The 25,918-nt window shown below is 48.4% G+C and overlaps 3 protein-coding genes across 7 annotated transcripts; all 3 read left to right on the forward strand.

Annotated features, from left to right (window-relative positions):
* The first annotated feature begins 6 nt into the window (after positions 1–6).
* Positions 7–2,899, forward strand: LOC107275438 (probable disease resistance protein At5g45440). The gene has a single exon (XM_015784009.2). The coding sequence runs from the start codon at positions 209–211 to the stop codon at positions 1,400–1,402; it is 1,194 nt and encodes a 397-aa protein (XP_015639495.1). The 5' UTR covers positions 7–208; the 3' UTR covers positions 1,403–2,899.
* A 2,473-nt stretch (positions 2,900–5,372) lies between these two features.
* On the forward strand, positions 5,373–13,651 carry LOC4327630 (probable disease resistance protein At1g61300). Of its 5 annotated transcripts, none has more exons than XR_010736848.1 (3): positions 5,373–5,885; positions 5,973–6,213; positions 10,314–13,651. XR_010736848.1 is itself a non-coding variant. In XM_015762352.3 (3 exons), exon 3 carries the CDS (start codon positions 10,413–10,415, stop codon positions 13,371–13,373), a length of 2,961 nt encoding a protein of 986 aa, XP_015617838.1. In that variant the 5' UTR covers positions 5,373–5,885; positions 5,973–6,213; positions 10,231–10,412; the 3' UTR covers positions 13,374–13,651. The 5 variants fall into 5 exon arrangements, 3 of the variants coding, with proteins under 3 accessions (XP_015617838.1, XP_066160573.1, XP_066160577.1); XR_010736850.1 differs by having other exon boundaries at positions 10,382–13,651; XM_015762352.3 differs by having other exon boundaries at positions 10,231–13,651.
* Positions 13,652–22,231: 8,580 nt separating this feature from the next.
* On the forward strand, positions 22,232–25,249 carry LOC4327631 (uncharacterized). The gene is made up of 5 exons (XM_015769075.3): positions 22,232–22,971; positions 23,054–23,111; positions 23,204–23,287; positions 23,403–23,538; positions 24,775–25,249. Exons 1-5 carry the CDS (start codon positions 22,335–22,337, stop codon positions 25,033–25,035), a joined length of 1,176 nt encoding a protein of 391 aa, XP_015624561.1. The 5' UTR covers positions 22,232–22,334; the 3' UTR covers positions 25,036–25,249.
* Positions 25,250–25,918: the final 669 nt, after the last annotated feature.

Below are 25,918 nucleotides of genomic sequence, written 5' to 3' on the forward strand. Positions count from 1 at the left end.
TTTTTTTTCAAGATGGAAAGCTTAAAACGCGTAAAGGAGAAACAATGCCAACAAAATTGACTCGAATGTTGACTGACTTTGTAGCAAAGCCCAAAGCTGATGCAACCATCTTGCAGTCTTGCATACTGTGTGTGTGTAGTGTGTACTACTGTACTGATTTGGCTAAACTCCTTTCTTTGTTAGTGAGTTGGAGAGGCCAGAGCCATTGATGGCGGTGGAAGTTGTCCAGTTTCTTGTAAGAAAGTACGTGGATAGCCTTGCGGAGGAGGAGGCAGCAGCGGAGCTCCCTTTCCGCGCGCACTTCTACGACGTCAAGGCCGAACTGGAGAAGGCCGCCATTTCTTCCACCAACGCCGATGAGCTCCGGCAGTGCCTGTACGAGCTCAACGACCTGCTCGCCGAGTGCCGCATGCTCGCCAGCCGGACGAACACTCGGCCGGGCTGCTTCTCCCCGTCCGAAGCGTGGCGTTCCAACAGGGTGAAGACGAGGGTGATCGCCGTCAAGCGCCGCGTTCTGCGGTGTGTCGAGAGCGATTCCAGCGGCAACGCCGCAGCCTTGGAGGAGGAGGACAGCGCCGCCGCGGGCTTCAGCCGGTGGACCACCTCCTGGCTCGAAGAGGGCACCGTCCACGGGTTCGACCAGCAGCTCGCCGAGCTGGAATCCATGGCGTTCGGGGCGGAGTGCGGCGCCGGAGGTCTTACCGGCGTCGGCATCGTCGGCATGGGCGGCGTCGGGAAGACCGCGCTCGCGCAGCTCGTGTTCAACAGCCCGCGGGCGAGGCGCCGCTTCTTCCCCAGGATCTGGGTGTGCCTGTCGCGCACCGCCTGCGCCGGAGTGGACGTGAGAAAGGAAGTCTTGCAGAGCATGCTCATGGCTCTCGGCCTCGAGGAGGAGGTCATCTTGTCCATGGATGGTGGCAACGGCCTGGGAGAGATGGTGTTTGCAGTCCATGAGCAGCTCAAGGGGAAGAGGTACCTCGTAGTATTCGACGACGTCTGGAACGTCGACGGCTGGTACGCCGACGTGGTAGGCCGCCGGAATGCCTCGCCCACCGGCGAGGAGTGGGGAGAGCGCCTCGCCTTCGGGTTGCCCAAAGAGAGAGGCGGGGTGGTGGTCGTCACCAGCCGGCTGGAGCAAGCGGCAGAGACGATGGTCGGGAAGAGCAGCTTGCACCGTGTGCAGCCATTGGCCGACGGCGAGAGCTGCTGGGCAATTTTCATGGATGCATTTTCCAAGGAAAGACGGCCGGCTGACGTCACCACTGTCAACAACATGAAAGATGAGATCATTGATACCTGCGGTGGGCTCCCGTCAGCGGCCAAGACACTGGGAGACATCTTTGCAAGGAGTTTATCATCGCCCGCCTCAACTTCTAGCCAGGAACTTAGCAAGAATAGGTAGCCGTGGAAGTTTGATATAGGCAATGAAACAGTAGGATAGTTGCTGGTTCACTGTAATATTCGAAAAATGATATATTTTCAGAACTGAATATTCAAAATGAAGGAATTGCTCTTCAGTGCTCAAATACAGCCATAATATTCTGTAGTTAAGCTAAAGAATTGCTTCGGCTCCTTTGTGTTTCATGAAATCTATTGAGTGACACCGAGAAGAAAGATCAGCGAAAGGAAACTCACTTGATTCAACATTGCATTCTACTTATCTGACTTCCTGCTTATCACAGTTCATCCACACTCCATCCTTGTCACAGGGGAAAGATTCTAATTTGCTACACCTGAAGACCTCCAGGAAGGTCAGGTTTGGGAATGCCTCATGCAATTGGGTCCATTCCACCTCTAAGTCATCTAAGAATTTCAGGCGCAATATCTCAACTTTCCACATCTCTGACGTGCTCCCATCTCCAAAAGTATTTAGCATTCCGCCTGTAAAATACAGTTTCTTCAGTCCCAGTAGCTTACTCGGACTCAACCAGCTTGGTATCTTCTTTCCAGGGAAGCAACGAAGGTCTAGCTTTTTAAGATTTGGAGGAAGGGATAATGAAGTTAACATTGCCGTTGCCACAGAAGCTTGTTGGTCCTTTCCTTTCGACAGCACTGATACAGCCCATGTAATAGTCAGTGAACGAAGGCCTTTGATGTTCTCAAGTTCATTCAGTTCATCTCCTGTCACTGCAACTTTACTTCCAATATATACGCTCAGTTTGTTCAGTTTCTCCAATCTGACCAACTCCGCCACTCGACAATTATAATTGCTTGTGGAACCACCAATAACAAACCCTTTCAGCACTTGGAGTTCTGTAAGCAAACCAATCCCCCTTGGCATGCCCTCTAGCAGGTAGCATTCTGACACATCAAGGTGGGTGAGCATCTGAAGAGAGGTGATGCTCTCAGTCAGCCTCTCAAGATTATGACAAGCATGAAGATCCAGGATCATGAGATTTGAGAGTTCACCAATAGAAGCAGGAAGCGCAGTTATTCTGGAGATACCCCGTAGGCAGAGATATTTTATTTGTTTGGACAACTGCAGTCCTTCCAGAAATTCAGTACTGTCAACCTCGATATGGTGTCGATACAAGTTATGCCATCGACCTAGTTGGAGCACCGCAATCTTCCTCAAATCCAAGAACCAACTCTTGTCAAACTGGAGGTATCGCTCATTCACATTAAATATTGTGAGCAGGCCGTCTGTATTGGGTTGGTTTTTGACCGGTGATATTTCTATTTCTTGCTTATATTCTTCAACTAGACAAGCACGGTGAGTTCCTGAAAAGTCCCATGTTGCATTGCCTTCCGAATCAAATTCAAAAAATTGTGCTTTTCTTGCAACAGTAATCAACATACGGCGAATCCAAGGGTGCAACTTACATTCACTGACGCTACAACTGCGTTTCACGTGCACAGCTTCAATCATATCCCTAGCAATAAGCTTGTCAAAGCAATCCTTCCCAACATCTTCCGCAGTTTGATTTCTTGTGGCTGCTACTAAGCCCTCACCTATCCACCAATGGATCATGGCCCTCTTGCTGATGATAGAATTTTCTGGGAAGATAGAGAAGCACAATAGGCACAGTTTGAGCTGCAGATCAAGATTATCATAACTGAGCTGCAAGGTAGACATGGTGGAGTTTTCAAGGATTTTCCTTTCGATCTCCAGCCTTCTCCATTCCTCTGAAACATTTGCTGGCAACAATTTAGCTGGCGAAGATGCTGGTAAAAGTGGAGGAACTGATGGCTTGATCACAGGAACATGAAGAGGAAGTTTCATGCGATCTTTTAAGTTGGACATTTCAGCATTGACAATTTGAAGCTTCAAACATATTGAATTCAGGTGACTTTCTTCTTCTACAATGTCATCCAAGTACCGAGCTATCCCTCCAAAGTCATCGATTATCTCATTTTCCCATCTTGATACCCTCTGTAGTATATTCTCCACTTCGTAAGCTTCTTTCTCAATATTTTGAAACAGATGTTTAATCTCTAAAAATGAACTGTCCTCATCTAGTTTTAGAAAAAGAAGTCTTGCTTTTGATAATTGCATTAGAAAGGGGGACACAACTTCGTCCAGTGCTCGTTCCTGTGACATCGTGATTTCTGCAACTGCAATCACCTGAAACAGAGCTGACAATGTGAAAAAGAGGAAGGTACTTGGATGTGCTTGGATTCAATAATATCTCTAAACATGAAAGCAAGTCTTACAACTCTATGAGAAATACAATTGTATTTTTAGAAATAAAGATTAGATTTTTGTAGCACAATTATAGTTTTGGTAGACTGTCTGCCCGATTGGGTGGGAAATTCGGCTAGTTCCTCTAAAAGAGGTATTGAAGCTAACTCAGGCCTCAGAAATCATATTACAATGAGGCTAGGTTGGCTACAGAAATGAAAGAACTGCTAAGCAAAATTCTAGCTGATTCGACTAAGATTGTATTCATTAATTATTTCTGTTTATCAAAATTTAAAAAATTCTTATGTATGCTATTCTTCTTCTTCTTCAGATTCAAGAGAAAGCAGTGAGATTAGCAGCGAAACTTCACTGTGCAACGTTTTCAGAGACAAGTTACAAAAGCAGCCACACACCTAAGCAGACCACCAGTGAGACAAATGGGGAGTGGATTTTGATCCTCAAGGGGATGTCCCCTCGTTGTTTGCACGTCACTCAAACGGGTGAAAAAATTTGAAACGATGTATTAACACGTGATATATCACTCCACAAACATGCAAGTTCAAATTCAACTTCTACATCTCGCAATAAAAAAAATTAAATTACAGCTAGTTTACATATATTCATAGTCAGATTTGTTTTTTTCGTTGCGAGTTGTCGAAGTTGAATTTGAACTTGCATGTTTGTGTAGTGATATATCACATGTTAATACATCTACTTAATTTTTTTCAATTTTTTTTATAACCATTTAAGTGACATACAAATAACGAGGGAACATCCCATTGAGGGATCAAAATAGTTTCCCAGACAAACGAGCACCAAGAGACTATCATACTGGCAAGATATCAGATATCCTAAGAATCTGGAGCACCCTTACCCTTTAATTAGCATTCAATAGGCTGGAAAGATTATGCTTAATAAAAGTCTGGAGCACACTTCCACCATCTTCTTATGAAACCAAACGAAACCTAACAGACCTATCAGTATCACTTTGGACTTTACAGTTTGATGTAAAAGAGACAGCTCTTGAATCTTGATATGCCTGACCAAAACAAATGAAGCTATATTGACTTAAAATCTTGATATAAGTTGATATTTTTTCAACTCGGTAGTAACATGCTTCTCAGCCATATCTCTGTTCTTTAATTCGGCTTCAACTTGTTTTCATCAAACAGAAAATTGCAGAGGGTGGACTCATTTACAGTACTACTGTTATAAAGGGGTAAACCCAACCAGAGGGGAGAAACGATAAACCACACTCACTCAAACGAGGGTTCGTTCCTTTGCTGGTAAGAGTCAGCAGACCAGCACTGCCAATAGTTGCCGGCTGAAGCTATCAACTGCGAGGCTTTATGAGGTTCTGTTTTGAACAAATGATGAAAAACAGCGGAAGACAAAACATATATGATACAATTGCGATTATAAAATTGATAAATAAATAAAACATGAATATACAAGAAAGGGCTTTTATAACACAGAAAATTTTATAATAATACTCCCTCCGTATTTTAATGTATGACACCGTTGACTTTTTGAACTATGTTTGACCATTCGTCTTATTTAAAATTTTTATGTAAATACAAAAATATTTATGTCACGTTTAAATAATATTTGATGATAAATCAAGTCATAATAAAATAAATAATAAATACATAAAGTTTTTAATAAGACAAATGAACAGCGTTATACGTTAGAATACGGAGTGAATACTGTACAATTAGTATAAAACACTGTACTCACCTACCCGGCTACCACCCTCACCGGCGTCGGCGCGGGGCAGAGAGTGGCGGACACGAGCTTAATCGACGTTAGCCAGGAGGGCGACAGCCGCGGCGGCGGCGGCGGCGCGAGTTCGGCCGGCGGGGCACCGGCAGCAGCTCTGGGTCAACCGACCTGAAGGGGCGGCCACAGTTCGACGGCGGCACCGACCGGCGTCTGCGCGCCCCTCGACCTACGAGAGGCGCGGCCACGTTCGACCGCGGCGCGGCAGCGGAGCGAGGTTTTTACCCTCGTAATCGTTGAGACCGAGGGTTTGCTCCTCTTGAATCCCCTATCTAGATTCTCATCATCTAGGTCGACCCGAGTCCCCGACCGACGTGAGGGGTGAAAGATATGTACTCTGTCACTGCTTTTTCTTGTAGTGAATTCCCACTTCTGCACTGTTATCTCTCCTTGATCCTTCGTCCCTTTAGGAAGACACAGGAGACGAAGACGACAACAAAGACATTGGCAGGTCCAGTGGAGACGACGCAACGACCCCCAAGTGGTCAATGTTCTCCTATGGAATATATTCCATGAAAAAACTAGAGAAGACGACCTCTTTTAAAATTTTAATTTTAATCTTTTATTGCAGTGTTGTCCCACACACGGATCACGCGGCTTCATCTCGTTTTCCTCCCCCACAGACGGGGAACCGCGTGAGCAGACTCCAACCTCTCACCTTAGTCACCTAGCTACTTAAGAGATTAGACTGAACTTGGAGAAGATGATAAGCCAAGCAGAGAAGTGGAAAAAAAAACAGAGTTGTTCGATGGAGCACCTTGGAAGGGCAGCAGTTTGATTCCTGTTGCTTGCAGCCTATGCTCCCATATGAGGTTCGTGATTTTTGTTCTACATGCTCTCATAAGATTCGTTCTGGTGTGGCATCACAAACTAGCCATCCTTTACCATTTGGTATCTAGATTCAGTACTTCATCATACTCATCTACTCAATTCCACATATGTTTCACCTCTTCTAGCTACCTTAAAAAGATAGGCTGTATACTTATTGATATCTGAACTTAAAATCCTGGTAGATTTGTTCAGTGTGACAAAAAATAAAGAAAGACTGCTGTTTGTAAAGGCCATTGATTCAATATTCTGGAATCCGGATTACCAAATCCAAGATCGTAGTTATAAAGAACAAAGAATACATGCTAAGGTTTTTTTTAGGGCAGTTACGCACGGGATACCGTGCAAGACTAAAGTTACGGGATAACTAAACCACTCGATAAATTAATAGATCTTTCCAACCGCATCACCTGCTATCCACGCGATTCCTCGTTGCTTTCCCCAGCCGGACCCTCCTCGGTCTCGCGTGCCTCCGCACGCAACACCTCGTCGGCGGAGCGCCGCTGCAGCTAGCCGGAGCTGCAGTGCCCTCTTCCTCCAATATCCTCCTTGGTATCGCGCCCCACACGTCTTGAACCAACGCTTGGCGATGCAGAGAGTGACATTGGTTGCGAGCTGCGACAGTAGTAGGGAACAAGGATCGAGCCGAGGGGAAAGGAGAAGATGAGAGAAAAAGGCGTGTGGTGCTTGATACCTCGTAGCCAACCATGATACTTGATACCACGCAACCAGTTATGATACCTGATACCTTGCAGCCAGCCATGATACCTGATACCTCGCAGGTACTAGGTATCAGATTTAATACTTATGGGTACCAGCCATGATACCACGGGTACTAACCATTGTACCTAAAGGTGCCAGATCTGATATCTGGGTATCAGCGGTGATACCACATGTACCAGACATGGTACCTACGGGGTACCGGCTATGGATGATACATTGCACAATGTACTTGTACACACTCCGGCAATGAGCATGATGACTCACCATCACGTCGCTGCCAATGAAAGCTCCAGAAGCTTCATTGGTCACGCCCCTCCATCACCATCGGCAACGCGCCTAGAAGGAGGCCGAGAAGCCCACGCTGGTCAGCATCCTTCCCAACAGCCTCCCTCCTTCCTAGTTGCCCCCTTCCGCCATGGGAGCTAGATCCATAGGGTGCCCATGTCTCAAAAGCATGATACGAAGAAGGAGGCAATAGGACCTTGTAACCAACGTGCCACTTGGTATAGATCCAACATCGAGGAGGAGGGGAGGGGATCCGTTTTAAGGGGCATGCTTCGTCGCCTCCATGCCTGTATAGAGGAGCTCTCTGGAACAGAGAGGAGGATGGGGAGGGGAAAAAGGAGGGCGAAATAGGAGAGGCGGAGGAGGAAGACGAAGACTCGGAGAGAAGACGAATAGATAAGAACGAAGCGTTACCCACTTATTCCGTTTCCACGGGATATGGTTGAGTAGTTTTTCTGTTTTTTTTTTCTTTTGAAACAACCCGCACAAGAGAGTGTGGCATTTCTATTGATATAGAAGAAAAAAATACAAGTCTACAGTCCTAGGAGAGAGACTGTAGTCAGGAAAAAGAAAATACAACCATACCACACGTCCACGTCTGATCCTGCTGCAGAAACCCAATATGCACACAACCTGAAAGGAACTTTTAAACGACGCCTCCAAGGAGGAAGCGACGTCAAAGAGCGCCGTCGTCGCCCCTCCTAGAGAACCAGGACATGTTTTTCACCTAAAGAACCAAAGGAGGAGAAAGCACAACAACGCCCCAAGGAGAATGCAACGCCCGCAATCGTCGTCGTTGCCGGCCCGAAGGCTAGGCCTTCGCCCAAAGCTTTCCTACCCTCCCACGTCAATGAGTGCCCGTCAGATTCAACAGCCACCACTAGCTAATGCCCTTTAACGCGCAGCCACCCCGCCAACGCCTCGCCGCCGGTCGGCCATCAGAGTAGAGTCTCAATCCTCGGGTCGCTCTAGATCCATCCACGTGGGCGGGTTGGAGAGGGAAAGGGTGAGAGAGAAGATGGATCCCCCCTCCCCTGCACTAGCCAGTCTAGCGTGGCCATCTTGTGGCAGGCAAACCGCCCCCGCCGCCGCCTCAACCATGTTGCCCTAGACGAGCCGCTTGGTTGCATCGCCGCCGCCTCTGACCTCCCACCGTTGTAGCCTCGTCGTCGCACCGGCCCATCACGGCCGCACCACACTGCATCAACCTACGCGCCGTGCTCGCCAGCCACAAGCCACTGCGCCGTGCACTTCACCAGCCGACCACCACCACCACCGCCGGACTCACCACGGCGGCCTCTCTGCCATCGTCCGCACCGGCCTCTTGGCGACGGCTTCCCTGTCGTCGCTCATGCCTATGCTGACCACACGGCCTCCGCCGCCTCCCGACGCGCCGGCCTCGCTGGCCGCCGCGTCATGCAGCCGTCGTCATTGTCCTCCGCCACCTGCCACGGCAGCACCCCCTTATTCCGCCCCGTGCCTCCACCTGGCCGTGTCACCGCGAGTCCACCACCGTCACGAGCAGTCGCGTCGTCGGAGCTGCCCGCTCGCCGCGAGCTTCACCGCCACCCCCTCCCGGTCTAGCCGCGGGAGGGCCAGGTCTGCCGCACCTACTTTGGCCTACTCCACGCCGGCCACCAGCACACGCGCCGTTGCACCGCCAACACTCGCGCCACCTGCCCATGCGACCTGTATCCAGCTGCCAGCACGCGCGCCGCTCAGCCTCCTCTGCGTCCCATCGCGCCGCTCGTGCCCGGCCTTGTCCCCAGCGGCAAGGCGCTGGATCTGGTCGCGGCGCCGCCAGATCCAAAGCCTTCGCCCTTGCTCACCGCGCGCTGTGCCGCGGCCCTCGCGCTGAAACGTCGCGTCGCCGGGGAAAGGCCTCGCCGCTGCCCTCCCAGCTGGCCGCTCGGACGCCGGCAGCGCGCTACGGCGGCAGCGAGGGGAAGGAGAGGAAGGGAGGGGGCGGCAACGGGGGCTAGGGTTCACCCCCCGTGCCGCCCGTGCGACAGGGCGACATGGGGCCCCAACCATACCAAATCACTTCCCATGCTAAGATTTCTGTCAAACAAATAATTCAGTACATGCATGTCTTGTAAATCTCTTTCGAAACACGAAATGCTCTTGGGCTGAGTCCTAGTCAGTAGTCACCTAGAAGTACTTTTACGGTGGTCTCTAGTAGTATTATCACCGGTATAAACAATTTAATCCATTGATTTATGTGTTCTATCATCAGTAGTTAAGGTGGTAGAATAAATAGATATAGTCCATTGAATGAGAAAAGATGAAATGGTTTGATTTTTTTTTAAAGGAACAATGAAATGGTTAGATTGATTCCACTACCAGCAGAGACCATCCTAAAAATTTTAAAGGACTTAAGGAGCCATTATGCAGTACACTTGAGTTATTGAATGGGCTTTCATTTTGAGCTGTTGGTGACATTCAGCGTGCCTTGTCGGTCTCATGCTATGCCGGTTTATGAACTTTTAGACTCATACTTGACTAGTTATCACATAAAACTTAGTTTTATAGGTATACTAAAAATACAGTAGAATCAAATACCATTAGGGGAGTCATATCAAATTTCAAATAAACCAAATTGAATAGATCTATGATCTGCTTTAGCTATAAAAACATTATGTTATGTTGGTAACCATGTACCGTCTATGCTCGATGATAAGCATTGAGTAAACACTGTTTATTGTCAAATTCTCTGAATGATAAGTTCTAGCGTTAATATATGAATCCTGTAATACTTGTGTGATAGTGGATGACTGCATGAGGCACTCACTGTTTAACTAGTTCATTTAAAAATATGTGACAGCGATGAGAAATAAAGAACATACTAGGGGACAAAAACATCATGTATTAACCAAAGCAATAGCAAAAACATATACAAAATTATAAATCATCAGTTATATATGAACCGTTCTTTTGTCATACCTGAAGTGATGTCTAATTTATAGTGACTGAGAATTTATTTTTGCATGTAGGGAACTTGTTTTTTACCCACAAAAAAGGATAGCCAAGAATATCAACTATAGTTGTTTGACATAATAAAAACTTCCATGAACAGGAAGGGTCATAAACATGGTCTTATCTTCTGTGCAAATGCATATATGAATTGGCAGTTTCACTACACAGGGTACTGGAGCTGACAAAACAGAAGTAGCAAATGTCATCCTATTGTTGTTTTTGGAAGCCAAAACAGCCAATCAATGTGGGACGTGTGCAATTAGTGAAAGGGGATCAAATGATTTCAATCCAAGATGTGCTCAGATTGCTTGTTCGTCCAGAGGTCGGATCAATTCTCATTGAAGGCATAGGTGGCTTAGGGAAGACATGGGCTGCAAAGGCTGCATATCAAGCAGCAAGGGCCAATAATCTCTTTGATGAGTATATCTGGATTTCCTTGTCAATAAATTGTAGCCTGAGACAGTGTATAGATAAGATTACTGCATGCCTGTCATGTGAAATCAGAGAGGACTTGTCAGTACAAAGAACTACTACCATGATCAAGGAATATCTCACAAAACGGAAGTTCCTGTTGGTTCTTGATAATGCTTATTTCACTGAGGAAAATATCTTGGAGCACATGGGAATTCCTCATCCCCGCCAGCAAAATATTGGTTCAAAAGTAATCGTGACCACAAGAACTCGGAGGACAGCAGGTGCTATGTGGCCACATGGCCCAGATACAGTAATAATGCCACAACCTCTAACTTATGAAGAGTCATATAACCTACTCTGTACAAAGATTGGAAAAGATGTTGGTTCTTCATACACACTAGATTTAATCAACAATTGCTATGGCATCCCACTGTCAGTCATTCTATTGGCTGGAGTATTGTGTGATGTACCAAGTCAAGATACATTAAATGAGTTGGTCAGAAATGCTTGTGTCACTCTAGGATCCAAGGTATCAGTGTTCCACACAATGCAGCGTCTTGTGAAATTCGCATACCATCAACTTCCTGATGCTAATGCAAGGCACTGCTTCTTGTACTGCTTACTCTTCCCTGAGGATCAAGGAATTCCAGTCAATGACTTAATCCGTTTCTGGGTAATGGATGGTCTAATCACACAATCTATTGAATTTCACGAGGCTAGCTGTATTGGAAAGGAAATTCTTGATGTCCTTTTAAAGCGTTGTATGCTGTATATGGATGGTAATGATCACGTACGTATGCATGATGTGATTAGAGAGACTGTATCAGGATTTGGAAAGGTAAACGGTTACAGAGAGCAACATGACTTCAAGTTTGGTAATCCTGCAAGAAAATTAGAGTGTCTGGCCAAGTTAAGCACAAGAGTTTCACTAATGAGTACCGAAATGGAATATCTTGATGGAAGTGTACGATGCTTCTGGCTTACATCATTATTTTTAAGAGGAAACCGCCATATGAAATATATATCAGAAGAACTCTTTTGCCATATGGAAATGCTTGGGATACTAGACCTCTCATTTACTGGAATCAAGATACTACCGCGTTCAATCTCCTGTTTGACTAGGCTCCGAATATTGTTACTCATGGGCTGTGATCACCTGGAAGAAATTCAGCACATAGCTTCATTGGCACAGTTAGAGGTCCTGGATGCATCTAGTTGTCGTTCCCTGAGGAGTATAGAATCTGGATCATTTGGCCATATGGGAATGCTTGGGATACTAGACCTCTCATTTACTGGAATCAAGATACTACCGCGTTCAATCTCCTGTTTGACTAGGCTCCGAATATTGTTACTCATGGGCTGTGATCACCTGGAAGAAATTCAGCACATAGCTTCATTGGCACAGTTAGAGGTCCTGAATGCATCTAGTTGTCGTTCCCTGAGGAGTATAGAATCTGGATCATTTGACCATATGATGTTGTTAAAGCTCCTTGATCTTTCCACAACTTCCATCAAATGCTTGCCTTCTCTTCCAGCTTCCAGGGAGCTTTGCCACTTGCTGCTGCAGAATTGCCCATATGTGGGGTCTGAGAACACCATCAAATCAGATGGCATACTCTCTGATACAGAACTCATCAGGTTTCCTTACGGAGTGTCCAAAACTGGTGCTATCCAGAATTTGCAGCTAGGCAGAATAGGAGATTTATCGGATTTGATGGCTATGCTGTGGTTGCCTTGCGGACTGACTTTTCAGCTGTGTGATATGTTCAACATGGGAGTACTATTTAGCGATAACGAGGATAGCAAAACATTTGTTTATGCGAGTGACACTTATTTCTTTCACTCCTTGAAAAAGGACTCTCCATTATGGTTGAATGGTTTTCAAAGGTTTCAGATTATCATCTCTCCTCTGAAGGATGACCAAGCCTTGGATACTGATGCACAACTAATGAAGGCAGATTTCATCTTTCGGAGTTCCTACTTTAAGACAAAACACTTTACACATTCCATTGATCTTGATAAGTTTCTTGAAATAAACGGTACCTTTGATGTTCCTTCCGAAACTGAGGGCATTCTTGGTCATGCTGAACTGGTATCATTAAAGAGATTAGCGACCACCAGGTCTTCAGACCTGAATATTACTAGTATGGAAGCAGTTCGAGAACTTTGGATAGAGAATTGTAGCCAACTGGAGAGTCTTCTCTCAGTAGATGAAATTGAGATTTTGTCTGCATGGGGCAACTTGCACAATCTATGGATCTCCAACCTAGAAAGGTTGTCATCCCTTTTGGAAGGGGTGAAAGATGTGGTTAGTTTCAGTTGTCTGAAGCACTTGCTCATTGATTGTTGTCCAAATCTCAAGTGGATCTTTCCTTCAATGGTATGTCTTCCGAATCTTGAAACGATGCATGTAAAGTTTTGTGACATTCTGGAGAGGGTATTTGAAGATGACAGTGTCTTGGGAGATGACGCTCTTCCAAGGCTGCAGTCACTGGAACTGTGGGAGCTTCCTGAGCTATCCTGTATCTGTGGTGGAACTTTGCCGTCTCTGAAGAATCTCAAGGTGAGAAGCTGTGCAAAGCTGAGAAAAATCCCTGTTGGCGTTGATGAAAACAGTCCATTTGTCACGACGATAGGAGAAACATTCTGGTGGGACTGTTTAATCTGGGACGACGAAAGCATTAAGCGTTGGATACTGTTCAGAAAGTGGGGGCCAATGCTACCATATCTTGCAACTGAAGGATGAAGATGCATCCGATTCCGGGCTGAACATTTCTGCTGATTGGTGGTTCTCAACACGAGGAATATGGAAGCAGCAGCTCCAAGGATTCGACACAATTGAGAAAAACAACAGTGAACAGATATCCAAAAGCACATGAGCTTCTGTTTAGCAGGCCCATATATTAAGTTGTACTATATGGTTTTATCAAAGAACATCACTCTTATTTGGAAAATTTATGATAAATGTGGACGGTTAATTAGAAGTTGCATCCGGAGCTCAGCTCTGTATGACTTTGCCTTTAATTAGGTCTGCACAGTTTTTAGTCACTTCAAAAATCTTTAATAATTCAAACATTTTAGCGTGTTCCGGAGGCTGTTCATCGTGAATTCAACCATTCCATCCATGATGCCATCGTTATACTTGTACCACACAATCATCCTCTACAGGTTGTGACCTGAAGTTTTTTTTTGGAATACGCAAGGAGCGCATCATTGTATTAAGAAAAAATAAAGTTTATGTACAAGGCGGGTGCAACAAAAAGAAAAACGAGATAGGGACGGGATAGAGGAGAGAAACAAGACTATGAAAGCTTAATCTCCCAAACCATTTGGCGACCCCTCCCTGTCCAAATGGATCACTACACTAGGAATAGCTGCCCTAGCCAATCTCCAAAGATCAGCTTCTCCTGCCATTGCCCGAGCAATGTCCACCCAAGATCTGTTGTGACCTGAAGTTGTGCGCACCAACCAACCGTCCAGCAAAAGGTTTAATTTGGCTGGGCCGTTCAGAGTTTTGCTGAGAAAGTAGGCCGTACGAAGAGGATGGGCTATTATCTGGCCCAGATATGAAGCCATTACACGCTCAAAAGTAGGAAAAAAAATACAAGGTCCCTAAACTTGTCACCAAATTACAAAATTGCCCCTCAACCGAACAACCAGAGATATAGCATCCCTCAACTTACAAAATCTGGTCACTCAGGTCCTTAGACGGTATTGACCCCGGTTTTGTCTGACGTGACGGTTAAGTTAGCGTGGGACCCACATGTCATCACCTCAATCCTCTTCCACCTCTATAGGTCCCCTCTCTCTCTCTTCCCATCTTAATCCAAGCCTCCAAAGCGGACAGGGAGAACCGGAGAAGGGTGGCGGCCGGTGGTGACCCTTGTTGGTGGCAGCAGAGCTCGCTGGCGAAGATAGATGGGGAGGGGGTGGCGGCGCCGCGAGAGAGCTGAGGCAGCGGAACAGGGAGGGATGTGGGTGTAAAGGGGGAGCATGGGGAGGGCCGAGCCCCCTAGCGACATCCTAACCGGTGAACTCCGCCTCTCCTCGTCGCCTCCGTGGAGAGATTCGCCCGGCCCAGACCACCATCACCTCACCGTCGGGCCTCCTCCTCTACACCTCGCCCCGCTCAGCCATCTTCGCACATGGGAAGCAAGAGGATGGCGTGGCCAGCGAGGTCAAGGCGGGACGTGGGGAGGCGGGAGGACGGTGTGGACAGCGAGGTCGAGGCACAACTGTTGCTACCTATTGCTATCGCCTTTCCACCGCCTACCCGCCGCTGCCGCCTTTCCGCCGACGAGTGGGCGAGCTCGAGCTTGCTGGCCAGTCAGCGTCTATGCTGCCCAACTCCTCTCCACCGGTGCCGCTACCGCCTATCTCATATCCGCCGCCTTTCTCCTTGCCGACCGTCGCCGGTCACGCGCATCGCCTTCTCACATCGGGCGTGCACTGGAAAGAGATGAGGGAAGAGAGCGGAAAGGGGAATAAGAAATTGTGGTTTCACTGACATGTGGGGTCCACATGGCTCCCACGCTAACTCAGCCATCACTTCAGATAAAACCAGGGTCAATACCGCTTAAGGACCTAGAGTGATCTGGTTTTGTAAGTTGAAAGATACTACCATGGTGCCCGGGCACCATGGTATGAAATACACAAATTCGCCCAAATTTTTCAAAATTTTTAAATTGTGAGTATATACCTACTTATAAGTATTCGATTCATACCTATACCTAGCAACAAAACAACTCAAATTTAACTTTATTTCACAATCCATTATTACATACCAACTAATTATATGTTTGGATGCTATATACCTAGAATCAAAATCTAACAAAAGCAAGTTTGAATTCAGTTCAAACTTGCTTTGAACTAGTTAGTAAAGTAGTTAACGTTAATACCTAAATATTTGAAAAAGTTTCATACTCATTTGAATTGGGTATATAGTAAATTTCAATCATGGTGCCCGGGCACCATGGAACACCAAACAAATTTACTATATATATATATATATATATATATATATATATATATATATATATATATATATATATATATATATATATATATATATATATATATATATATATATATATATATATATATATGACAAAATGAGAGACCTCATATGTACTTTTTCCTCATGGGTATCCTGTTCCAGCCCCATATTGTCCTTTTACAAGATTCTGGCTCATGTCGGCGGCGAACTCCAGCGAACCGTAAGCAACGTTAAGAGTGAGTAATCTCTTCTCCATCGTCTCCTGCCCAGTCGTCTTCATCGTCCTTTCTCTCCTCGCCTTCGCCTGCAGCATGATGGTAGTGAGCACCCCAACCTTGCACCCTTTGCTCCCACGATGGCACGATGCACCAGTGCGTGGCTCTTTCTTTTATTTGCTCGGTTACTACATTCAGAACGGGGATGCGCTCTCATGGATCGATGGTCCGTAGGTTGCGCTCCTTCCATATGTCAAATGTGCCAAGCGGTCAAGACATGGGACTTATCAGGTCCACCATGGCGCTCTGTGGTTTAGGCTGCGTTTTTAAGGTAACCAATACTGTGGATGACCACCATTTTTTACGCATACCCCCTCCCTCGAAAAAAAAAATCAATCTTACATACGACCTAGACACATGAAGATAAAACCATGGCCAAGAAAAAGGGTCTGGTTCTCTTACTGCTTTCGTTTGGAGTTTGGTTAACGGTGGTGCTAATATTGTGTTTAGGTAAAATTGGTTATATAGCATTCAAAGCTCACTTTTTTGGTTTTATAACCGGTTCACTTAATAGCACACCCAAAGTTTACATTGTTCCTATTTTTAACACTTTCATCAAATATCGATCGTTTTCCATCCTTTTTTTTATCGCTATTGAGCCAGCCATGACGTTTCTACCCCTCTTTGGTATGCATTCCACTTGTACTTGTGAGGGATAGAAACGTCATATCACGTGCGGTGGCTGGGTCAATAACAATCAAGACGCACGGAAAACAATCGAGAATTGACGGAAGTGTTAAAAATAGGAACGGGTGAACTTTGGGTGCTATTAAAGTGAACCGGTATCTTTCGGTGCTATAAAACAAAGGAAAAAAGTACGAATTACCCCCTGAACTATTGCGGTCGGCCAAATTTCCCCCCTGAACCCGAAAACTAGACATTACTCACCCTGAACTTTCAATACCGGACGAATTACCCCCCTCGACCCAATCCAGAGCAGTTTTGTCCTACGTGGCGTACGCGTGGCAACTCAGTCAGCATTTCTTTTTTTTAAAACATGGTGGGACCACCTGTCATTCTCTCACATCTCCTCCTTTTTCTTCTTCCCCTCTTCCCCGCCTCTCTCTCTCTCTATCAGGCGCGGACGGCACACGAGGGCGGCGATGGGCGGCAGCGCGTCGTCTGGTGGGGCCGCATGGGCAGTCGGCACGCGGGGGCAGCGGTGGGCGGCAGCGTGTCATCAGGCGTGGCCGCGCGGGCGGTCGGCGCGCACGGCGGTGCGCAAGGGCTGGCGGTGGGCCGAGAAGATCGATCCTGATCCTCTCCGGCGGCCCCGTCTTTTTTGTTCTTGGTCATCAGGACTTCAGGAGAGATCGATCTCCTTGGTTTTGTCATCGTCAAGCAGCAACAACGGCACCTCGCTGGCTAGGTCATCGTCGACGGAATCTGCTCCGGTCTTCGCCGCGACCGCGGTCGACCTTGGGGCCTCCAGCCCCGACCTCCTCCTTCTCCGGTCATCGCCTTCTCCTGGATCATGCCGTAAGCTGGCTCTCCCTCGCCAGCGTTCGTTGGTCTGCCACCGCCGTCGACCGGCCCGAGCCACAATGTCCTCTGCAATGAGCCGGCGCCAGCGCCTGTCCGGGGTGCTCGTCGCTGCCGTTAGGACTTGGCCGCTTCCTCCATCGGCTCCGCCTCCCGGATTTTGTGGCGCAACCAGAGCCGCCTGCCGCGCTTGCTTGGTGCACCCAGCCGCGCCCGCCGCCACGCTTGCCTGTCGCGTTTACCTCGTGCACCCAGCCGCGCCCGCCTCCGCCTCCACCTCGCTTCTCTGCCAATGTCCCGTGCCGCTGTCCACTGCCCGCCCTCGCGTGCCGACCGCCCACGCGGCCGCGCCTGATGTCACAAGAGAGAGAGAGGGGGGAGAGGAAAAGGAGGAGATGGGAGAGAATGGCAAGTGGGCCCCACCATGTTTTTAAAAAAGAAAATGTTGACTGGGTTGCCACGCGTACGTCACGTAGGACAAAACTGCTCTAAATTGGGTCGAGAGGGGTAATTCGTCTGGTATTAAAAGTTCAGGGTGAATGATGTCTGTTTTTCGGGTTCAGGTGGAAATTCGGCCGACCACGATAGTTCGGGGGGATAATTTGTATTTTTTTCCTAAAATAAAAAAATGTGAACTTTTGATACTATATAACGAATTTTGCCTTGTTTTTAATGACCACCAGCAGATAGTCCGATGATTATAGAGCAGAAAAAAATTAAAAGGCTAGCACATTGAAAGGCAGTAGTTAGGAAAGAAAAAACCAACACCACCACGCACTGACAACACCTATACAGAATCAGGAGAACACTAGCATCCAACCGGCCGTCGCTTGGCCAACAGAGAAGCTACCACCGAAACCGCCCAAAACTAGCACCAAACAACGAGCATCACAACTCTAACCACGTCCATGGGATTAGAGGGAGAGAGTGAGATAGAAAATGGAATCGCTCTCCCCCACTAGGTCCACGGTGTTGCTAATATAAACTGTATAATAAACCCATGGCCAAGAAGAAAGTTCTGTTTTCTTAACGTTAGCAGTTCGAACATCAACTTAGCAGATAAGATATTTTTGCTATATATGCATCCGAGGGCAAAATCACAGTCCGCATCTACCAAGGCCGGAACCCCCGACACGAACCATCCTAGCTACAGTACCTTGTTACCCGAGAGCCCTGCATCGGCTATTCAAGGAACTGTGCAATCCACCAACCTGGCTCGATGCGTGGGGCGGCATGCACGATCTATCTCAAGTTCCCAACCCCTGCAATACGAATTGACGCCGCATCCGCCCGCACCCCCTCCCCAACCCAACACCGCGCCAGCCAGCACGCGACCGGCCGGAGCGCGCGCCGCACAACTCACTCCTCCGCGCTAGCTTGATGTGCCCTCCCCTTCTCTCTCACGGAGTCCGCGAGGCAGGCACACGGCAGGTGGGGCGCGCGCGCGCCCGCACCGTGGGCTCCCGCCCGCCTCCCGGTGCTTTCCTACAAGATTGGCATCGAAATAATGGACGTGCCGCTGGGGCTAGCCGCACATGGACATGTCCCCCCCCGCCTGGCCACCGGTTATCGATCGATCGCCCACCTTGCCTGCAGGGCCACAACCGCGCCCGCGCGCCGCGCTCCGCCAAAGTTAGTTGCCGGCCGGGGGAGTTCGATCGCGCCGGCGTTTCGTCTAGTGCGTGCAGAAGCGCGGGTTTTTCACCGGATCGTGGATCAGATCGGGTCGATGAATCCCATCGGGGTTTAGTGCGGTCGAGGAGGAGTTAATGACGGTCCAGTGCCTAGTACACGTCGTACTGGCCTGTTCGCGTACTAGCCCCGTTCGTCCCGTTCAGATCTCGTGGATGCGACGGGACGAGCCAAAACACGTAACGGTAGCGGCACAAAGCCCCTGATTAATGCAGGCCATTATTTTGTTTGTGGCTACCTCCCGGACCTTGGTTCTACTGATTAAATGATTGGTAAATTAGGCCAATCGGCCCGTAGCTGTGTAGTATTTCCTTCTCTCGCAGACCCACTAAACCCATAGCCTTAACTTAGTAGGCCCGTGATTACCTCCTTGGCGGACTTTACTTGGCTTCGTCGCAGCATGAATATTGGGGCATACAAGATGTGAAATTTGAGCACTCAATTGCTACGAAATACATTTCTCCTCCAGAAGGTCAAAGCTCTGCCATTCTAAAATTTCTGCTCATTAATATATCGGCCATTCAATTTGGGGGAACAAAAGAATACAAGAAACCCAAGGCGATCGAATGGCTGCTATATATGAAAATTAAAGGGCTTGGATCTAATCAAACTGAGGCTGCCCTTGTATTATCAAACCATCAATGTGGCTGATAACTCGACATGGACGCGTAGGGCCGGACTTGCGATCAATGGAGATGATGCATGCATGCTTGCTTGCATTCAGTCAGACCAGGTTCATGCAAGCCGGTCAGAGTGAGGGCTACTACTATCATGGATGAGTGGCAGAAGCAGCATCAGATAGCCGCCTCTTATTGTGGTAGGACATGAAGCGCATGGCGTGCCATAAGGTTCATGCACCCCCTGCTCGATTGGATATACTCAGTGTCCGACAGCCCAAAACAATGGCGATGCAAACCACCGCCCACACATAACAGACTAGCAGTGTCACCACCACTTGTGCAAGCAACATTTTTTTTAATGAACTCAACATTTGAGGTAGAGTATCATTCATATAACCGAATCGCACGATTCTACAGTGATATCCTATTGCAGATTGACATGATAGTAGAAAGAAGGAATCGCATGCATGCATAGTTACAACCACCAGATTTGGTGCATCACATAAACTTCCTCCGATCGATTGAACCAACGATCTCAGTATTTTAGCCGGAGAATCCCCTTAACACGAGCGCGACGAGAGACACGGGCATTATCCGGCTCAACCGAAGCCATGTGTTCTCCGTATCATGAGTTCATGACAAACTGGGCGATCGCTCGCTGAAAAAGGTCGCAGCGACGCGGATTCCGAAATGATACGTCGGTTGCGCACTTGCGCGCCCGCCCCAACCTTTATTAATCGGCACGTATGCTCGGCTCGACTCGATCGGTTGAATGATTTGTCGCCATCACAGCTGCAGTGATTGCGACCAGTACAACTGCAGCAGCCAGCCGCGACACGGAGAGCAACGGCTACGCCTCCAATCAATTCCCCCAATGCTGCGAGGGGAACCGCGCATTAACCAACATAGGAGTACAGTACATGCACATCTCCTAGCTAATGCACTGGTGGCTCGACGGAAACCGGAGAGGAGAGAGCGATTGGATCATTGCGAGGGGAAATGGAAAAGAGAGGCACGAGATTCCGTGCCAGCTCGAAAGAGCGCGAGAGAACGTGGGTCGGGTCGGCCGGGCTCGCTCGCCGTCCTTTTCTTCTCCCCCACCCAAACCCCATCGAAACAGCCAGGCGTGTGTGCGCGAGGCTATCCCCGCTTGTCGGACCGGCAAACCGATCAATCGATCGATGCATTACACGGGCTTACAGGCTACGCTCGCGCTACCGGCTCAATCATGCGCACGAGGCACGGCATGGCGACGAGGCATAGCCAGCTAGTGGAGGGAATGTAGCTAGGATACTTCCTGCAAGCTCCAAGTGGCTCGTGAATACAGAGGCTAGCTTAAATTGATTGTTTTCTTAGTTTGTCAGCTCTCTCCGCGCGGTACATAACACCGTACACGTACGCGCACCCGCCCGGGCGGGCGTGTGAGCGGTGTACGGACTTATCATTGAGACTGTCAGAGAGAGATGGCTCGGTGAAAGATACTAATCGGGCATGTGTGACTGTACATGCATGAGGCCTCGTTTTGTTCCTACATGGATGAAACGTCTGATCGATGTACTACTGATCAACTGGTGACTTTTGGCCGGTTGGTCTTGATTTCCTTGGTCGTATATATACCCTGTGCATTAAGGTATCTTGGCTGACTTAGGCACGAGGGAACCAGGTATGGGCAATTTCTATCGGTTGGTTATTTTGGTCGGCCAGGAAGAAAATTTGTTTTCCCTCTCCATGGCCGAATTAACCATGAGCGAAGTATCGATCGTATGGAGTACAGGAGTAGTAGCATTTAGAGATCGATACCACTATACCACTATCGGAAGTTTTGGTTGTGACGTCCACAATTCCACTCATTCAGGGCTCAGGGTCCAGCAGCGGTCGGCGTTGCATGGTTGACTGGCTGGTTCCCTGTGTCTGTCTCACCTTTGTGTTCAACTATCAGCCCGGAAGCTGCATATGTCTGTGTGTCTCAGTACCATCACAGTATCGCAATGTATTCATTGCGAGCATTTCAAAGATCTCGTAGTTGCGTTGTGCACTTTGGAGGGCCCAGCGTTTCGCTTGCTTCACGTCCGATAGTTTTTGCCACATTCGCTTGCTTCATGCTCTACCGCAAGTCTGCAACTGTGCTCCCTGTACAACTGTACAGTATAGTAGTATATACAGACAATTAAAGAGGTTTACCAGCCCAGTTGACCAATACCAACCGATCCTTACCCGTTCCTCTTGACATCACCCGTTGCCGTTCAATCTGACAGGAAAAACAAAACAAAGGGAAAGAGCAACCTAATGCTACAGTAGTAGTCATTCACTCTGCAACCAAATTCCAAAACTCAATGCATGCATGCATGCATGCGCAGACAGCACAGCCTCCTCTCCTCTCTCTCGCCTGTGACCTGTCCCTACCTTCCCCCACCACCTTCCTCCTCATCTCTCCGCCTCCGTCCCTACCACCTTCCTCAGCTCCCCGCCCTTTTCCGGCCAACTAGCTCCGCCTCCCTCCCGGCTTATATATACCGCTTCCCGCCCCGCACCACAACCCAACTCACATCTCATCTCTTCGCTGCTGCTACTCGAAGCGCACATATTCCCGGAGTTAAATCATCGGTACACCGTCTCAGAGCATTTTTCTCCTCACGGACAAGATGTGCAACTCCAACGTGAAGTCCGCCGGCGTCGCTCAGATCGACGGCCGCCCGGTGCTGCAGCCGGCGGGGAACCGCGTGGCGGCGCCTGAAGCTGCCCGGCCGCTCAAGAAGTCCCTGCAGAAGTCGCTCTCCATGCCGGCTTCGCTCGACAATGCTGCGGCCGCGACCACCTGCGCGGCGTCCCCCGAGAAGTCCCGCGCCGCCGACTTCGCCCGCGCTGCGGCGGCGTCTCTTCTCCCACCACCTACTCCAGCTTCGGTCAGTGCTAAGGCGACGAGGGTGTCTGGAGCCAAGGTGGCTGCCGCCAGGACTGCGGCGGCGGCTGCGGCCATGGGGGGCTTGGACAGGAGCAGGAAGCCCGCCAAGAAGGGCGGCGCCGCCGTGCTGCCGGTGGTGACGTTCGCGGGGCTCGAGGCGTACGAGCCCGCCGGGAGCATCGCGGCGGCGCAGCGGGAGCACGTCGCGATGGCGCAGGCGCAGCGCAAGATGCGGATCGCGCACTACGGCCGCACCGCGTCCTTCTCCCGAGTCGAAGGGAAAGTCAGCGCTACCGCGACGGGTGCCGCCGAGCTCGTCGCCGGTGCCGTCACCGGGCATGACGAGAAGCGATGCAGCTTCATCACTCCATATTCAGGTGCGCACACACGACACCACACAAAACAATTTACACTACTGCGAAATTAACTCTTAACTAATACGCAATCGTTCATGCGCAGACCCCCTGTACGTCGCCTACCACGACGAGGAGTGGGGTGTGCCCGTGCGCGACGACGAGTGAGTTTGCCCTTCTTTTTTTTGCGAATAATACAAGCATCCGATTGCTTTGCAACAGTTCTCCTCACATTTCGTGCCAACTGAAACGACAGGTTGCTGTTCGAGATGCTCACGTTGTCCGGCGTGCAAGTCGGGGCGGACTGGACCTCGATCCTGAAGAGGAGACACGTCTACAGGTTCGAAAACAGAGCAACCCAATCCATACTCTGCTGCTAAAGATGAAGCCATCCGTGTGATACCAGTAGTATATTGGTGCTGATTTTGCGTTGCTGCTTGCTTGATCACAAATAGGGAGGCATTCTCCGGTTTCAACGTGGACGCTGTCGCCAAGTACACGGAGAAGCAGATGGCATCGCTAAGCGCCGAGTTCGGCCTGGATTTGGGCACCATCAGAGGCGCCGTCAACAACGCCTGCCGGATTTCCGAGGTACTGTCACCTGCATCTGCATGCCAAGCTACTAGTACTATCAATTAAGCCCATGATCTTTCTGAACTTGTCCTCAAGCAAGAACGTTTCCATTCCTAGTAATCAGGACATTTGACAATTCTAACAAGCTCGTCGTCCTATTCACTGACGTGCGATGTCCCAAAACTGTATTTTTCTTTAGATAGTTCACATAGAGCCCATACTCCTCAGCTTATTTTTTTGCATTTCCATACTAGTGTTTAATTTCCGGTTGATGAATAGACCGGATGAGACAGTACCACAACTTGACAACCGAAACTTTACCAAAAAGAAAAAGGGAGGTCAATGAATGAATGCTTGGGAAAGAAAGGTCAGTTAAGTGAAAGCGAAGCCTAACAGAATCCCTGACAGCTTACGCCCCCTCATGGTAGACAGCTCAATCAGCAGCTGCAGGGCCCTTTAAATGCCACTAGTAATTTGCAGAATCAAAGCAAAGTGCGTGGTAAAGTACAACAAAAAAGAGCGAACACTTCCTAGCTAATTGGCATTTGACACCCAAGAGCTAGCCTGAAAGGCAGAAAGAAGCTACTCCCTCCGGTTGGTTTCATATTAATTAACGTTTTAGACAATGTTGATGTCAAACTTTTACTTTTATAACTTTCACCATCAATAACTTTAAAAATATTTAGTTTAAAGGAACTATAATAACATATATAGATTTGTCTTTTAAAGCACTATAATAAAAGTAAATATGCATTTATTTATTATATATATTATAGTAAAAAAATAAGATCAAAGATATATTTTATAGACCGTGTTATTGTACAAAACGTCAATTAAAATAAAACCGGAAAGAGTACTAGTACTTGCTGTCAATCTTTTGGCTGAAGCCTTGCTTCGCGCCATCACGAAGGAGACACGGCTAATTAACTGTGCGCAACTGTTCTCTTTCGTGTTTAGTTGGCAAAGGGTTTCTGCACACGATGCATCGCTCTTGCACAGCTAGCGATCCAATATTCGGAGTGCAATCAACTATACCTAGTTTAAGTACGCTTAGTACGTAGCTGACGCCAACTAATCTATCAGTAAGTACACTGACCAGGGATTATCTTATTTTCGTGAGGTTAATTAGGTACGTATATACCTAGTACCTACTCAAATTCTACGTACAAGCAGTAGTTGTTATATATAAGTGTATATGCAGTGGAAGAATGGAGGGAGAATCTAATGGTGTACTTGATATATTCGATGAAACAGGTGAGGAGGGACTTCGGGTCGTTCAGCAAATACGTGTGGGCGTTCGTAAACAACAAGCCGCTGTCGCCGAGCTACAAATACAGCCGGAAGATCCCGGTGAAGACGTCCAAGTCGGAGTCGATCAGCAAGGACATGGTGCGGCGCGGCTTCCGGTTCGTCGGCCCCACCGTCATCCACTCGTTCATGCAGGCCGTCGGGCTCACCAACGACCACCTCGTGTCATGCCCGCGCCACCGCGTCTGCTCCTCCTCCTCCGCTTAACCGATCTGACCATCGCCAAAACAGTTACCGGCCAGCTCCCCGAAGGAAGCAAGGAGAAAAAACAAGAAGGAAAGAGAAAAAGTGAGAGATGAGATAGCCTCAAGTAGTAGTATACAGAACGGGTATTGATTTGCGAGTGTGTGTATGTGTGTGCTTGTGTAGATTATTGTCCCTAACTAGGCAAGAAGCTTGATTGTCAATTACGTACGTATCACTTGGTGCGTGTCTTTCTTTTTTCTCTTTCCTTCATGTCTCGAGATAGAGATAGGGTGACGATCATTAGCGGGGTGGGCTACCCCAATCCCCAGTGCATGTGGCTTGATTAAAGCGGGATGAGATAGGCTCACAGTCACACAGGCAGGCAAGCAAGCAGGGTCAGGCCATGTGCTGCCGGCAAGCGCATGTGTAGGTGAGAGAGGGAGGGGAAGAAAAGCCTGCGCATGTGACACTGCAGCTCTTGCTCTCGCTAGCTCGTCCGTCCACCCGTCCGCGCTGTGCGCGCAGATGGGCGGACGCAGCGACGGACCCAGCCAGTGCACCATCCGGGCCACCGCGACACGCAAACACCTCCGGGCAGCCATGTCCACCGGGCCATTACTCCGCATGCACCATGCGCTGTATCATAGGATTTTCATCTCCGTTCCATCACGAGCTCGCGACGACCAAGCTGGAAATACGGCATCTATAAACGTCACCAAAATGTACCGGCCAGCAGGGTGGATCCAGGAACAAAATTTTTTTTTTGAGGGGCTCAATTACACTGTTTCTTCAACCTCCAACTATTTAGGGACTTTTAGTTTATTATTCATGATGAAAAAAATTGAATGAGTGCTCCGGAGGTATCCATGGGTTTTGTCACCCACGTTGGATCCGCCCCTGCCGG

The sequence above is a fragment of the Oryza sativa genome, chromosome 1, assembly GCF_034140825.1.
Source record: "Oryza sativa Japonica Group chromosome 1, ASM3414082v1".
NCBI classification, from domain to species: domain Eukaryota; kingdom Viridiplantae; phylum Streptophyta; class Magnoliopsida; order Poales; family Poaceae; genus Oryza; species Oryza sativa.

Coding starts and splice junctions, on each gene's coding strand:
- LOC107275438 (XM_015784009.2), top strand. CDS start 209: ATGGCGGTGGAAGTTGTCCAGTTTCTTGTAAGAAAGTACGTGGATAGC.
- LOC4327630 (XM_015762352.3), top strand. CDS start 10,413: ATGTCATCCTATTGTTGTTTTTGGAAGCCAAAACAGCCAATCAATGTG.
- LOC4327631 (XM_015769075.3), top strand. CDS start 22,335: ATGTGCAACTCCAACGTGAAGTCCGCCGGCGTCGCTCAGATCGACGGC. Junction 22,972..23,053: donor CTTCATCACTCCATATTCAG/GTGCGCACACAC, acceptor GTTCATGCGCAG/ACCCCCTGTACGTCGCCTAC. Junction 23,539..24,774: donor ACGCCTGCCGGATTTCCGAG/GTACTGTCACCT, acceptor TCGATGAAACAG/GTGAGGAGGGACTTCGGGTC.